A 15116-nucleotide genomic window follows, 5' to 3' on the forward strand; every position below is an offset into this window, starting at 1 on the left:
CTAGAGGGTTATGATGCCAAGTGAAGTAAGTCAGAAAGAGAATAACCATATGATCCCACTTAAATGTGGAATCTAAAGAAATGAATGCACAAATAAACAAAAAACAGACTCTTAAATACAGAGAACAAACTGATGTTTGCCAGAGGGGAGGGGAGGGGGATGAGTAGAAGAGATAAAGGTTAAGAGGTACAAACTTCTAGTTATAAAATAAATAAGTCAGGGAGATGAAAGTACAGCATAGGGAATATAGCCAATAATATTGTAATAACGTTGAACAGTGACAGATGGCGACTACATTTATCATGGTGAGCACTAAGTAAGCTATAGAACTGTCAAATCAAGATGTTACACACCTGCAACTAAGTTAACATTGTATATCGATTACACTTCCATTTTTAAAGAGAACAAAATTATAATAAAAAATTAAAAAAGAGAGAGAGACACCACAGAACTAGCTCTCCTGCTCTCTCTCCCTGCTCCCTTGCACCAAAGAAAGGCCATGTGAAGACACACTGAGAAGGTGACCATTTGTTAGCCAGGAAAAAAGACTTCACTTAGAAACCAAATCAGCTGGAACCTTGTTCTGGGACTTTTTGCCTCCAGAGCTATAAGAAAAAAAGTTTCTGTTGTTTAAGCCACCAATTCTACAGTATTTTGTTATGGCAGCCCAAGTTAATGCATGTACACAGGTTACTGTCTACATCTAGTGTCCTCAAGAACACTTTACCTGCTCAAATGACCAGCAAAGAGGATCTGGGGTTGAATTTGTAAAATCAAAAAAGACTGTTGTTTTACCCTATAGCAAAAACAAAACCAATGAAAAATCAAAACCAAACTTTGTTTAAAAATCTATATGAAAGTTCAATACAGGGATCCCTGGGTGGCGCAGCGGTTTAGCGCCTGCCTTTGGCCCAGGGCGCGATCCTGGAGACCTGGGATCGAATCCCATGTCGGGCTCCCGATGCATGGAGCCTGCTTCTCCCTCTGCCTGTGTCTCTGCCTCTCTCTCTCTCTCTCTCTCTGTGACTATCATAAAAAAAAATAAAAATAAAAAAAATAAAAATAAAAATAAAAAAAATAAAAGAAAGTTCAATACAAAAAACACAAAACTAGCTTCTCTTACATGGGACAGAACAGGAGGAGGAAGATGAATCCACAATATGTGAGGGTAAGGAGAACTTAGCAACCTTTTCAAAAGCATTCAATGGCTGCATTTGAGCGGACACCACAAATTAGAATGCTGCCCCCAAAAAGTGCAACTCTGTATCCAGCTAATCGAGAAGATCAAGATTAATACTACTAAAGGCTGTGAATAAAGAGAGCTGATAGTTGCTGGAAAATAAATAAACAACTGTCAAACTAACCTATCCTATCTAGTTGAAATATTCCTGAAAATTATGGGAAAAATATAGATATTCCCATACAAAACAACTAAAAAGTCACCTTCATCAGAGAATCCAGAAATAGCTCACAGAAGTATGTTACTTTAATGAGAAAAGTGTAAAAGAAATCCAATGGAGAAAGAATGGTATTTTGAAAAAATGATTAGGTATCAACTGGATATCCATAAGCAAAAAAGAAAAAAATCATGACCTAATCCAATACTTTATATAAAACTAATATAAAATAGGGAACCTGGATGGTTCAGTCAGTTAAGTGTCCGACTCTTGATTTTGGCTCAGGTCATGATCTAGGGGTCCTGAGATCAAGCACTACATTGGGCTCTGTGCTGGAATGGAGCCTGCTTTATGATTCTCTCTCCCTATGCCCTTCTCCCACCACCCCCCCCCCAAAAAAAAAACAAACAAAAAAGAAACAAAACAAAACAAAACAGAAAAACCTAACACAAAATGGATAAATTTAAATGTAAAACTAGAAAACCATTAGAAAATCAAATAGGAGAAAAATCTTCAGGCCCCAGATTAGTACACATTTCCTAGGCATAAACAAAACACAACTATTTTTTTTTTACTGGACCTGACAAAAAGTAAATAATTTTGCTCTGCAAAAGACCCTACTAAAAAGATAAATACAAACTCCTCACTGGGAAAAAAAGATTTCCAAATCACCTCTCTCACACATATCTAGTATTTATAAAATACAAAGGGGCAAGAATAGCAAATGTCAGCAAGGATATAGAGAAAGCATGTCCAGAGGATTAAAGGAAAGTATTAGGACAATGTCTCACCAAGTAGAGGATATCAATAAAGATATAATACTATAAAGAAGAAATAAATAGAAATTCTGAAGTTCAAAAGTACAATAACTCAGTCGAGGGGCTCTACTTGAACCTGGCAGAGGAAATCAACTGAGATTATCTAGTTTGAGACAAAAGGAATGAAGAAAAATGAACAGAGTCCCTGAAACCTATAAGACACTACAAAGAAGATTAATCTGTGAGTAGCAGGAGTCCCAGAAGGAAAGAAGGAAAAAGAGGCAGGAAGAATGTTTAAAAAAATAAAAACTGAAAAAAAAAATAAAAATAAAAAATAAAAAAATAATAACTGAGAAGTTAAATAACTGAGAAGCCCCAAATATGATGAAAAACATTTAGACAATGAAATTATTCAGTAGGATATTACAAAGGTAGATATATGTCAATATGAATTTGTCAAAACACAATGAATGTGTGAACACCAAGAGTGAACCCTAAGGTAAACTACAGATTTGGGTTGATAATGATGTGTCAAAATAAGTTCATCAAACTACTAAAACAAAACTACCACTGTGGTTTGGAATGTCAATATTATAGGCAGCTTGGAGTGAGGGCAGGATTATATGAGAGTTCTCTATACTTTCCAATTTTGCTGTGAACCTGAAATTGCCTGAAAGAATAAAGTCCATTAATTAAAAAAAAATAAAAAACTCCCTAGAAAATGTTATTCATGGTGTATCTAAATCATTGAAAGCAACAAATTTACACCACCCATATTGATATCTGCCCAGATCTAAGCACTGGAAACCATTCTGGCACCTCCAACCAAATCATAAATGTTGCCATTAAAATATTTGTTTTAATTCAGGACTCAGAGTCACAGCTAATAAACAAGAATGGAAAGAAGAAATTGAAAAACAAACTGCAAGCAGCTGCTGTACTACAAGTTTCACAATGCTATTTAATTGCATCCCTTAACTTCTTTGCTGAATAGGTCCCATACAAGACCAAATTGCATACCACCCAGTCAAGCCACCACATTTTCTCCTTAATTCACTTTGGAGTGTCATTTTGCCATGTACATTTTACATTGTTTTTAAAATTTCTCAGAATGTGGACAAGAAATCTAGTTTCTTCTTGAATTCCGATGTATGTCCAGGACATTTTAATAATTCTGTCATCAAGCATAAGAAAAAAGCATAAAAAAAAGACAAAGAAATGTATTTCTGTTCTTAAGTATAACAGGAATAGATTCAGGTAAAGAGGTTAGAGAAAGATCAGGTTGAAAAACAAAAACACACAATCAACTGTTTGCTATACTTTGCTTTTTTAAATGAACTGCCCTAAACTTGTAAAAAGCATTCTAACAAGCACTATTGTTACTATTGGCCACATTATGTACCCCATGAAAAAGCCTTTCACCAAATAAAGGAATTATGAGAGGAGCAAAACTGTTAAAACTTACTCATACAAATAAATTTAGAAACATATATGGATACATGTAAAGAAAAACTGGAAGGTGTTACTAGAGGATCTACAACTTATATTTTGAAAAGGCCAATTTAAGTAAAAAATCATAATACTATGTTAAGGACCACTTAAGTTATATACCTTTCTACAAAATATCAATTGATAAAAGTTCAGAAGCTAATAATAATTCAACGAGAGAACAGAAAACTCTCATTGTATAAGTAAATTTATAGGAGGATCTAACGATCAATAGAAAATACATCATTTGACCTCCCAAAAATACTTTTTAAAACTATAACATATATGTCTCAATTGAAGAGAGTTAAAACAAGAAATATAATACAGGAACTAGACAAGCAAAATAAAATGTCACATAATCATGGGAGCTGGATAATAGTTAGCAGCCACAGCTGAGTCCAATATCATTGTATAAGAAACAATTCAGATAGTGACCAGCTTAAAAAAAGAAAGTTGAGGCTTTCAAATCATTGAGAATCAAACCTTTTATAGATACGCTTGCTTATATTCAAGCAGTAACAGTCATATTCTGAATAGCAAAAATACTCAGAGCTGAACAGTAAATAATAAGATGAATTGCAAGCAGCTGCATGAAATCTCCACCATCTTCTATGAAAGAATGCAAACCAATTTTGTGAGTGGTTGCTGAGTTATGTACCCCCCATTTAATTCAAATATTTAAACAGGTACAAAGCATTTATAAAATATTGCAGAAATGATGACACATTGAAAAATATATCTGCCACATAATAAATGGATGTGTCCACTGTATAGACTCTGCTTCACAATCTATGTCAAATGTGCCATATTTTTCTTGCCTCATTCATTCAACTAATATTTATTTATATACCAGACACAGAATCATTATTTCCTAGCTAATCATCTTTTAGGTTACAGTTTAGAACGGACTTCCTTTGAAGAACTCTCCCTAGTAGTCGAAACCAAGTTAATATTCATCTCCTGGCATTCTGTCCTTACTCCACAGAGGATTTTCCTTCCTTGTTTTAAGTCTCTATCACATCAGCAGATTCCATGAATAGGAGCTGTCACTTGTTAACTCAATCACCAAGCCTGAGCCAGGCAGTGTGAATGGAGTCTTCCAGTGAAAGAGCTAGCTTCCAATGTGTTTAGACAGGTGAAATCACACCAAGCATAAACCTTTTCATAACAGGTTCTTAAATATTCTAAGTGTCATGAACCTTTTTAGCAATATGGTGAAGCCTAGGAACATCTTTCTCAAAACAATATATTTTTAAGACAAAGTAAAATACTTGTGATTTTTAAAATTGATATACAGAATATATATTATAGAGTCTACCACAATTTTGAATCATAAGCAATAATGAGAGAATTACATAAATAAGATAGAAATGATGTGAAAACATGTTATTTTTATTGCTCATAAACTCATTGGTACAGCTAAAACTTCATCAGTTTATTTTACATATTCATCATAAGTGAAGGAAATTTTCATTAGAGATTAGAAAAAAATAAAGATATAGTTTTTTCCTAAGTTCACATACTCTCTGAATTCTATCCATGGACTTCCCAGATCTTAGATTGAAGTTAAGAAGCCTTGTTTGTAATTCAAGAAAAAAATAAAAGAAATCCTAAAACTCATAAAATAGTTCTCATAAGATGGTCTTCTCTCCAAGAAATACAACAATGAGAGACTGACTTAAGAATACAACAGCAGGGATCCCTGGGTGGCGCAGCGGTTTAGCGCCTGCCTTTGGCCCAGGGCGCGATCCTGGAGACCCGGGATCGAATCCCACGTCGGGCTCCCGGTGCATGGAGCCTGCTTCTCCCTCTGCCTATGTCTCTGCCTCTCTCTCTCTGTGTGTGTGTGTGACTATCATAAATAAATAAATTAAGAAAATTTAAAAAAAAAAAAAAAGAATACAACAGCAGAAGAATGCCAATTTATATGTTTTAAAAAGGTTACATACACACCAAAGGAATGACCTATAAAAGAAGTAATTGATGACCAGGTGGACTTCATGAAAATTAAATAATTCTGATCTTCAAAAACACTTTTCAAGAGAATAAAAAGACAAACCACAGACCAGGAGAAAATATTTACAAAGCACATTTCTAATATAAGACTGTTATCCAAAATATACAAAGAACTCTTAAAAGTCAACAATTAAAAAATGAACAACTCAAAAATGGACAAAGATTTGAACAGACATCTCATCAAAGAAGATATTCAAATGGCAAATAACTGTGGTATGTCCACACAGTGGAATGTTATTCAGCACTAAAAAGAAATGAGCAATCAAGGCATGAAAAGACATGAAGATCTAAATGCATATTAGTAAATGAAGGAAGCCAATCTGAAATGACTATATACAGTAAAATTCCAACTACATGATATACTGGAAAAACTCAAACTATAGAAACTGGTTGTGAAGGGTTGAGGGAGGGAGGGATGAACAAAAGTAAAGGGGATTTTTAGGGCCGTAAAATTACTCTGTATAGTACTATAATGGTGGATACGTGTCATTATATATTTCTCAAAATTGACAGAATGTACAACATCAAGAGTGAACTCTAATGTAAAGTGGAATTCAGAGTTAAAGAAATGATCACTGCAAGATAAATTATATCATAATTATACAACTAGTGCGTTAGGAACATAAAAAGTAGGTATAAACATAAAAATTCTTAATCTTATAAAAACACAAATTTGGAAGTTCAAATAGAAATCAATTAAAAGCTGTGCATCAAAATTATGAAATCATAGAAAACTGTGGTTTTCTAGAAGTCACTGCTAGACAATGATAGAGATAACTAAAACATTTTAGGTTATATAGAATGTTCTTATTTTAATGGAAGGCTGCAGGCAGGAAAAAATACAGCTTCCAATGTCTGAAGCACTCTGACTACAGTAATATGAAATATACATTAATACAAAGGAGATTTGACATAACAGATGGACTATCAAAATGAGTCATACTGGTTACTCCAAGTGGAGTACTGTAAGTGACATAACTTCCAGATTGTTTCTTCAAATTTAACTTAATTCCCATAACATTCAGAGCATTTCCATAAATCTTTGTCTTCATTAATTAAATCAATCCTACTGATCAACAATCACTGCAAAATCTTCCTATCAAAAATGACTAATTAAGGTATTAGAAGGGAGATTATTCAAAATACTCAATATTATCCTCTTACCATCATTCTTTATTTGAAAAGATGAAAAGGGAAAAAAGATGGGTCTTTCCATCAGTTTTAACTAATAGGATCATTTCTGCAGGATAAGATAAAAATGACAATCTCTTCAGATCTATCAACCAAAGGATAAGATCTGAAATGATTGTGAGTTTATGAAGATGATTTGAGCTCTGAAAGCAAACGGGCAATTTTATCTTTTATAAAAAATAATTTTATCTTTTATGTAAAAATAGCTCCACTAGAGTAGAATTATACCATTGTTAAGTATTAAACCAATTCCTAACTTTGAAAATTGGTAAAGAGAAAGAATTCAGCATGTATCCCACCCTTTGCATACAAGAGAACTATGGTTTGTTCCTGGTTGATGAGAGAGAACTCTTTTTTAATAGAACAGCAGTTAATCATGCAGAAAACATGACAGAATTAGAGAAACCATCATTCTATGGCCTTCTGTGTAACAACACCATTAAGTAAAAAGTTGTTTCAGGTATGAAGCCAAAATAACTCTACAGATTACTTGTTAATCTCCACAAGAAAAACCTATCTCCAACATGTAGATATTCTGAAGGCCTACTAACATATCCATGTGATCAAACATAGTTATCAGTATATTTTGCAGGACACATTTTTGAGACAATTGGGAAATTTTAAATTACGGCTTGGATATTAGATAATATAATGCATTAACTTTCTGAACTACAATATAATATCTGGTTACATGGGGGAACGGTTCTTATTCTTAGGAAATGCATGATTAATTTGTAGTCTGGTGAAATGTCATCAAATATGTAACTTAAATTCAAATGATTCAACAAAATATAACATGCCTGTGTATATCTATTATACATACATGGGTATACAAATATATACATACACACACACACACACACACCTATACAAATATGTTTATTATACATATTAAATGTGAACACCTACTTAATCAAGGTGGGGATACATGGGTCATTATTAAAATTTTTATGTTTGAAACTTTACCTAACAAAGTTTGAAGGAAAAAATGAAAAGTAGTAGGGCATTCCACATTACTATAACATCTCTCCTTATCAAATGCCTTAAGAACAAGCAGAAAAACAGAAACGATAACCAAAAGACCAGGAAAAGTACAAGTAGTTTATAATATGCTACAAAAATGAAAAAGAAACTTAAAGTTACAAAGACAGTGTCACTTACATACATTAGTATGTTGTCTGTTCTTGGATTAATTATAATACAGAAATTAAGGCAACTCAACAGCGCTGTTTACCACTTTACTTAGAGCAAAACTAATGCTTAGAGTATTTCTCAATTTTCATTTTAAATTAACTCAGTCAAGAACCACTTATTGAACATAGACACAGACCCATATAAGAAAAGTCAGATTCCATATTTCATATTTACCAATTCCAAAAAAAAAAAAAAAACTGGTTGAAAAGTCCATGATATTAATGGCAAAAAACAAAAAACAAAAAGGACATACCACTTGTATTAAACGCCATACAGCACACTGGTTTTTCATGAGCAGGGAAGTGGGCCACAATACCATCACTGTCAGAATCCTCGCTCACAAGGACCTTTACAGAAAGAAAGGAGGCAAATGAAAGTTAGGTTTGACTCACGAATATCCCTGACCAAATAACATGCTTCCACTATATTAGATTATTCTTGTCACTATAAGGCGAGAATGTCACTTTAGGAAAGAGGAAAAGATAGAATATACCGCAATAGATCAATCATATAATCTCTAGAAGCAGTTGATTGGCTTTACTGTAAATGACAGAGACAATAATTTCTTGAAGTGGATGTTTAGAAAAAAACAAAAAGTGTAAAATCAGCAATATAGAGTTTCATCCAAAGACATAGCAGCAGGCACTGTGGCCTGCTTGGAAAATGCTTGCTCATGATTAGATCATTATTGGGTCATGATATTGAGACATAAATAATTTAATCTAAAGTAAACCAAGAACTAACTCTACACTGGCAAGGTTAATTTTTCTTTTAGTGTGAAAAGTTTTACAAAGGTATAATTCACATACCATAAAGTTGCCTATTTTATGTTTATAATTCAATGATTTTATACAGTATTGTAAACATTACAATAACCCACTATATAGAAATGTCTGATTTGTCATCCTTTCCTATTTTAATGCTTTAATTTTTTTGTCTTATTGCTCTGACTCGACACCTGTAATTCAGTGAAGTCACAGATATATCGATTTTTTTTGTGCATGGATCTTTATTACCATTTTAACAAGATTTAAGTGTTCAGTTCAGTATATTAAGTATATTCACACCGTTAACAGATTTCTAGAACTTTTTCACTAAACATTAATTCTTTCTCCTCCCTCCCCCATCCCTGGTAACCACCTTTCAATTGTTTGTTTCTATGATTTTTGAGTACTTCAGAGAGTCAAAATAAGGCAAAGAATAGAGTATTTGCACTTTTGTGGCTTATTTCCCTTAGCAAAATGCCTCAGGGTTTGTCCGTGTTGTAACATGTCCCAAGATTTCCTTCTATTTTAAGGCTGTATAGTATTATTATATAGTATGTATATATATCACCTTTTTCTTGATCTATCCACCTACCAAAAGATACATGGATTGCTTCCACTTCCTGGCTACTGTGAATATGCTGCAATGAACATGGGTATGTAAATTTCTCTTTGAGATCCTGCTCTGAATTTTTTCGCATGTAAACCCAGAAGCCAGATTGCTGAATCATATGATAATTCTACTTTTAACTTTTTGAGGATCAATTTTGTTGATCTTTTCAAAGAACCAATTTTGGATTTTCCCCAATACTGCACTGTTTTGCTATTTTGTTGACTTGTGTTCATATCTTCAGTATTTACTTCATTTGTTTTGCTTGGTTAGAATTTGCTCTTCTTTTTCAGATTAGAATAAGGGAAAAGTGAAGACTTAGTTTCAGACCATTTTTCTTTCCTACTATACGCATTTAAAGCTAAAAATTTCCCTCTATGCAAGGGAATAGCTGCACTTCATAAATTCTGATATATTCACTTTTAATTTTCATTCCATTCAAAATATTTTCTAATTTCCTTGAGATTCCTTTTCCTGACCCAGGAGTTATTTATAGGTAGGTGTGTTGTTTTATTTCCAAATATTGGGAGATTTCCATAACTTCATTCTGTTATTGGTTTCCATAATTCACAGAGATATTTTGCATAAATTTAATCCTTTTAAAGCTATTTAGATTTGTTTTATGGCAAACTATAAGGTCTATCTTGGAAAACATTGCAGATGTTCTTGAAAAGAATGCAAATTCTACACATTTGGGGGAGGGAGTATTACACTGTGCTGGTTGATAGTGTTAATCAAGTCTTATAAATCTTCACAAACTTTGTCCAGTTTCTCCTATCAATTATGAAGAGTACAGTATTGAAATCTCAAGCTGTAAATGTCACGTATAATTTCTCCTTTCAATCTGTTGGATTTCACTCAATATTTGCTGGACTATGCCATAGGTGTTTATACACCTACCTAATATTTATCTACCTATTACATTGATCCTCTTATTATTATGAAGTGTCTTTCTCTCTGGCAATATTTCTTGTGAAAGTACTTTTCTAAATACTTTTTAAAAGTATTTTGCCTGATATTAATATAGCCACTCCAGTCCTGTTACGGTTATTGTTTGCATGGTACATTTCTTCGATCCTTTTACCTTAACATTATAATTCGAATCTGAATGATTCTGGTCTGATGATCATTGTTGAACCCATTTATAGTTAATATAATTATGCATATAATTGGATTTAGGTCTGTGATTTTACTATTTATTTTCTCTCAGGTGTTTGTTGTACCTCTGATCCCCTTCTTTTGTGTTAATTATTTTTGATGTTACTATTTTAATTCCTCTGTTAATTTTTTGGAGTAATTTTCTAGTGGTTGCTGTATAGGTTACCAGGTGTTACATAGATTACAAGATGGTCCATTAATTACAAACTTAATTGCAATAAATTATAGCTCCTTGCTGCATTTCCTCCCCACTCCTTTGTGCTACTGTTGTCATATGTATTATCAACTGAGAAACATATTAAATTACCTAAAACAATTAAACCAATTAAATTAAACATATTTAACATTAATGTTTAATTAAACATGTTTAAACAATTAAACATATTAAATTACCTAAAACAATTAAATTACCTAAAACATATTGAATTACCTAAAACAATTACCTACTTTTTAAAGAAATTAGGGAAGAGAAAGAAAAAAATTATATATTTCATTTCTTCAAATGTTTTTCTGCACCTCTATCACCTCCCTTTCTGAGATCCCAATTACATGTTGGTACACTTGATGTTGTCTCAAAGGTCTCTGAGGCTCTACTTAGACATTTCAGCAACATTTTTCCTCTTTTCTTCAAATTGGCCCCAAACTGAACTGCAATCTCAGGAAAGCAGAGCTACACATTATCCTTTATTCATCAGCTACCAAGTTTACTACTTTTAATGAAAACATTGTTGGGCTTAGGTTTTAATGTACTACTCCAAATCAAGTAAATCCCCTGCCTAGAAGGGAAATGGCTTGTTTACAAGGCCCACTTTACTCTGTAAAACTATCCTACTCACCAAGCTCCAGGCAGATGTGAATAAGAGCAGCCTCAGGCAAAAAGGCCATTTTATCCCATTACTACTATCCAAACTCTAGAATCTTTACGCACTTATCATTTCATTCTTAGTTTTTGGTCAATGTCCAGAGCCCCCAAATGGTAATTTTTGAAAATTCTTTCAAGTAATATACTTATTTTCTGAGGAGAGGATTTGCTTACCTCTTCACCATAATAGATAGCTATTCCCCAATCATCAGTAAATTTATACATTCAAATCATCCATTTTAATACAGAAATGGATGGATAATGCTTAGTAAATTTATACAATTGCATAACCATTACCACATTGTAGATTTAGAATTCTATCTTCACCCCAAAAATGCCCACATATTAACTTTACAGTGGATCTCTAACTCTAAGCCCCAGGCAATCCCCATGTGTATTTTATCTCTTTTGCCTTTTTTAAAAAATTTGAAATTTTTTCATATAAATAGAATTATGCAATTTGTCTTCTATATTTTTAACTGATATAATTTTTATAGTTCAACCATGTTGTTTCAGGTGTTATTCATTACTTTATATTGCTGGGTTGCATTCTATTGTATGGAGGACTCACAACATCGGTTCAGCCACCAATTCTTGGCAATTTGAACTATTTCTAGTGATTACTATATGCATACTCCATTATGAATATCTATGTATACATATTTTTGTGAACATGTTTTTATTTCTCTTGGGGAGATACCTAAAATAATGAATTTCCTCAGTCATATGATAAACACATGCTGAACTTTTAAAGAAACTAACAAACTATTTTCAAAAATCACTACATCATTTTATATTTCCACCAGTAAAGTAGGAGTTTTCCAATTTCTCCACATCTTTTCCAACACTTTGTATTGTACATCTTTTAAATTATGGGCACTCTACTGGAGGCAGAAATCGGAATGATGGTCACCAGGGATGGTGGGAACAGGAGGTTGGGAAGTTACAGTATAATAAATCCAGATTATGAAAAAGTTCTAGAAATGGAGAATAGAGATGGTTGTATAACATTGTGAATATGCTTATACCACTGAATTGTAAATTTAAAAGTCGCTAAAACGTCAAATTTTATGTTATGCCTATTTTACCACAATTGGTGGGAAAACACACATTGTAAGTTATTTTTCTAATCTTTCTTTTTAGTTGTTCCATTGACTTTCAAAGTATTAAGTGAGTAAAATAAGAAAAAGAAAAGAAGTCTTATAGGAGTAGTCTCAAGGAAAGTGTATTACACCAAGTTTGTTAAATACACTAAGGGTTTGCTCTGGTATATATGTAGAACCATCATCACAACCAAATTTAGAACATTTTCATCACCAAAAGAAACCCCACAATCATTAACAATTACCCCACATTTCCCCATTCCTCCCAGACTCCCAGCCCTAGGCAACAATAAGCTATTTTCTCTTTCTATTGATTTGTTTATTCTGGATATTTCAAAAAACTGGAATTGTACAACATGTACTCTTTTGTGACCGGCTTCTTTCACAAAGCATATTATTTTTAAAACCATCTATATTGTAATATGAATTAGTACTTCTTTTTATTACTGAAGAATATCACATTGTATATACCACATTTATCCATCTACCAATCAGTTGATGTACACTATAGTTGCTCCTACTTTTTAGCTATAACAAATAATGCTGCTATGAACATTCATGTACAAGAACATGCATTTTCATTTCTTTTGGGTATATCTGGAAAATAAATTGCTAAGTCATGTGGTAACTCTTTTCCAAAGCATCTACGCAAATTTACATTCCCACTAGCAGTGTATGAGGGCTCTCATTTCTGTTTATTGGTCATTGGTATATCTTTTTCAGAAAAAAGTTTATTCAAATCTTTGTTCATTTTAAAATTAGGTTATCTACCTTTTTATTATTTAGTTGTAGGAGCTCTTTGTATATTCTAGATACCAGCCCCTTATAAAAAATATGATTTCCAAATATTTTCTTCCCTTCAGTTGGTTGTCTTTAAACTTTTCTGATGATGTGATATGTAGCACAAAATTTTAAAATTTTTATGAAGTTCAATTTACTTCCCCGTTTTTAAAAATATAAGTATTAAGTACTTAATTATTTCTTATACCTATGTTGATAAGGTCATGAGATGATATTATAATTTTTGCTTCAACCAAATTTAACTTATGAAACTCAATATATTACATATGTTTCTATTTTTACCCCTTCCATTGTTCTTCTCCATTTCTGAAGTTACAAAGCCTTCTTTTGTAATAATTTCTTTAGAAAACTTCCTTTTGCTATTCCTTAAGAGTAGATCTGCTATGGACAAATTTTCCTTAGTTTTTCATTTTATAAGAATGTCTTTATATTCTCTTCATTCCTGAAGGATATTTTCATCAGATATGGGAATTCAGGTTTAACAGTTCATTTATTTTACTATTTGAAAGATGTTCTACCACTTTGTTCATCTTCCATAGATTCTGATAAGAAAATTGCTGTCTATCATACATTACTGAAGGGAACATAAACCAGTTCTGCCAACAGTTGAGTAGTTTCTGACAAAACTGAACATGAACTTATAAAATTCATCAGTCACACTCTTGGGCATTTAATATACAGAAATGAAAACTCTACATAAATCACACAGAAACCTTTACATAAATGTTCATAGCAGCTTTACTCATAATAGCAAAATGCTAGAAACAAATATCTTTCAATGAATGAATGCTTGAACAGCCATTCACAGGAATACAACAGAGGGATTACATGTAACAAACTAATGAACTTCAAGGATATCATATTTAGTCTAAAAGTCAACTTTAAAATGTTACATACATACGATTTCACTTATATTCATTTTAGAATTCACAAAACTATAGAGATGGAGAACATATTAGCAGTTGTCTGGAGAAAAGGATGGGGGTAGGTTGAGGGATGAGTATGAATACAAAGTATGTGTGTTTAACAGTCCTCTCTCTTGATGGTGGTGTTATGTTAATGTACACATGGAATAAAAGTTAGAGAACTATGTACACCCATAAACACCCCCCACACACAAATGCAGGTAAAGCAAATACTGAGAGTTGACTAAGGTCTGTAGCATTTTTTTTGAAGATTATTAAGTTTTTTTGAGAGAGAAAGAGAGCAGGAGGTGGGGAGGGAGAAAATCTTCAGCAGGCTCTGCACCCAGCATGGAGCCTGACACAGGGCTCGATCTCATGACCGGAGATAGTAACTTGAGCTAAAATCAAGAGTCAGACACTTAACCAACTGAACCATCTGAGCTCCCTAAGATTTTATTTTTAAGTAATCTCTACACCCAATGTGGGGCTTAAGCCCACAACTCCAAGATCAAGAGCCATACGCTCCACTGACAGAGCCAGCCAGGTACCCCAGGCCTACAGTATATTAACAGTAATGTGTCACTGTTAATTGCCTGGTTTTAATATTATAGTACAGCCATATAAAATGTCATCATTCAGGGGAAGTTGGAGGAAGCTGGGTAAAGAGCACATGAATAGATTTCTGCAACTTACTGTGACTCTACAATTATTTCAAAATTAGCAGTTAAAATGTAGAGTACACTGCTTTTGAATTTCCCTCATTCTCTTAGGTGACAAATGGTATCTCAGTGTAGTTTCAGTCTGTCTTTCTCTTATAACAAGTGAAGTCATGGGTATAGATTATATAGCAGTATATACAGATCTTCCTC

The 15116-nt window shown here is 32.9% G+C and overlaps 1 protein-coding gene across 11 annotated transcripts in view; it reads right to left on the reverse strand.

Annotated features, from left to right (window-relative positions):
- The window catches only part of BCAS3 (BCAS3 microtubule associated cell migration factor), a 591905-nt gene that overhangs the window by 393991 nt on the left and 182798 nt on the right, over window positions 1-15116 (reverse strand). For all 11 annotated transcript variants that reach the window (XR_005364629.1, XM_038547981.1, XM_038547978.1 and 8 more), the window contains exon 13: window positions 8298-8391. Coding sequence is in view for 10 of the 11 variants with exons in the window: in XM_038547981.1 (XP_038403909.1) it covers window positions 8298-8391 (94 nt within the window). In the remaining variant the exon portion in view is untranslated. The remainder of the gene's footprint in view (window positions 1-8297; window positions 8392-15116) is intronic.

This window comes from Canis lupus, chromosome 9 (genome assembly GCF_011100685.1).
Source record: "Canis lupus familiaris isolate Mischka breed German Shepherd chromosome 9, alternate assembly UU_Cfam_GSD_1.0, whole genome shotgun sequence".
In the NCBI taxonomy this organism is placed as follows: domain Eukaryota; kingdom Metazoa; phylum Chordata; class Mammalia; order Carnivora; family Canidae; genus Canis; species Canis lupus.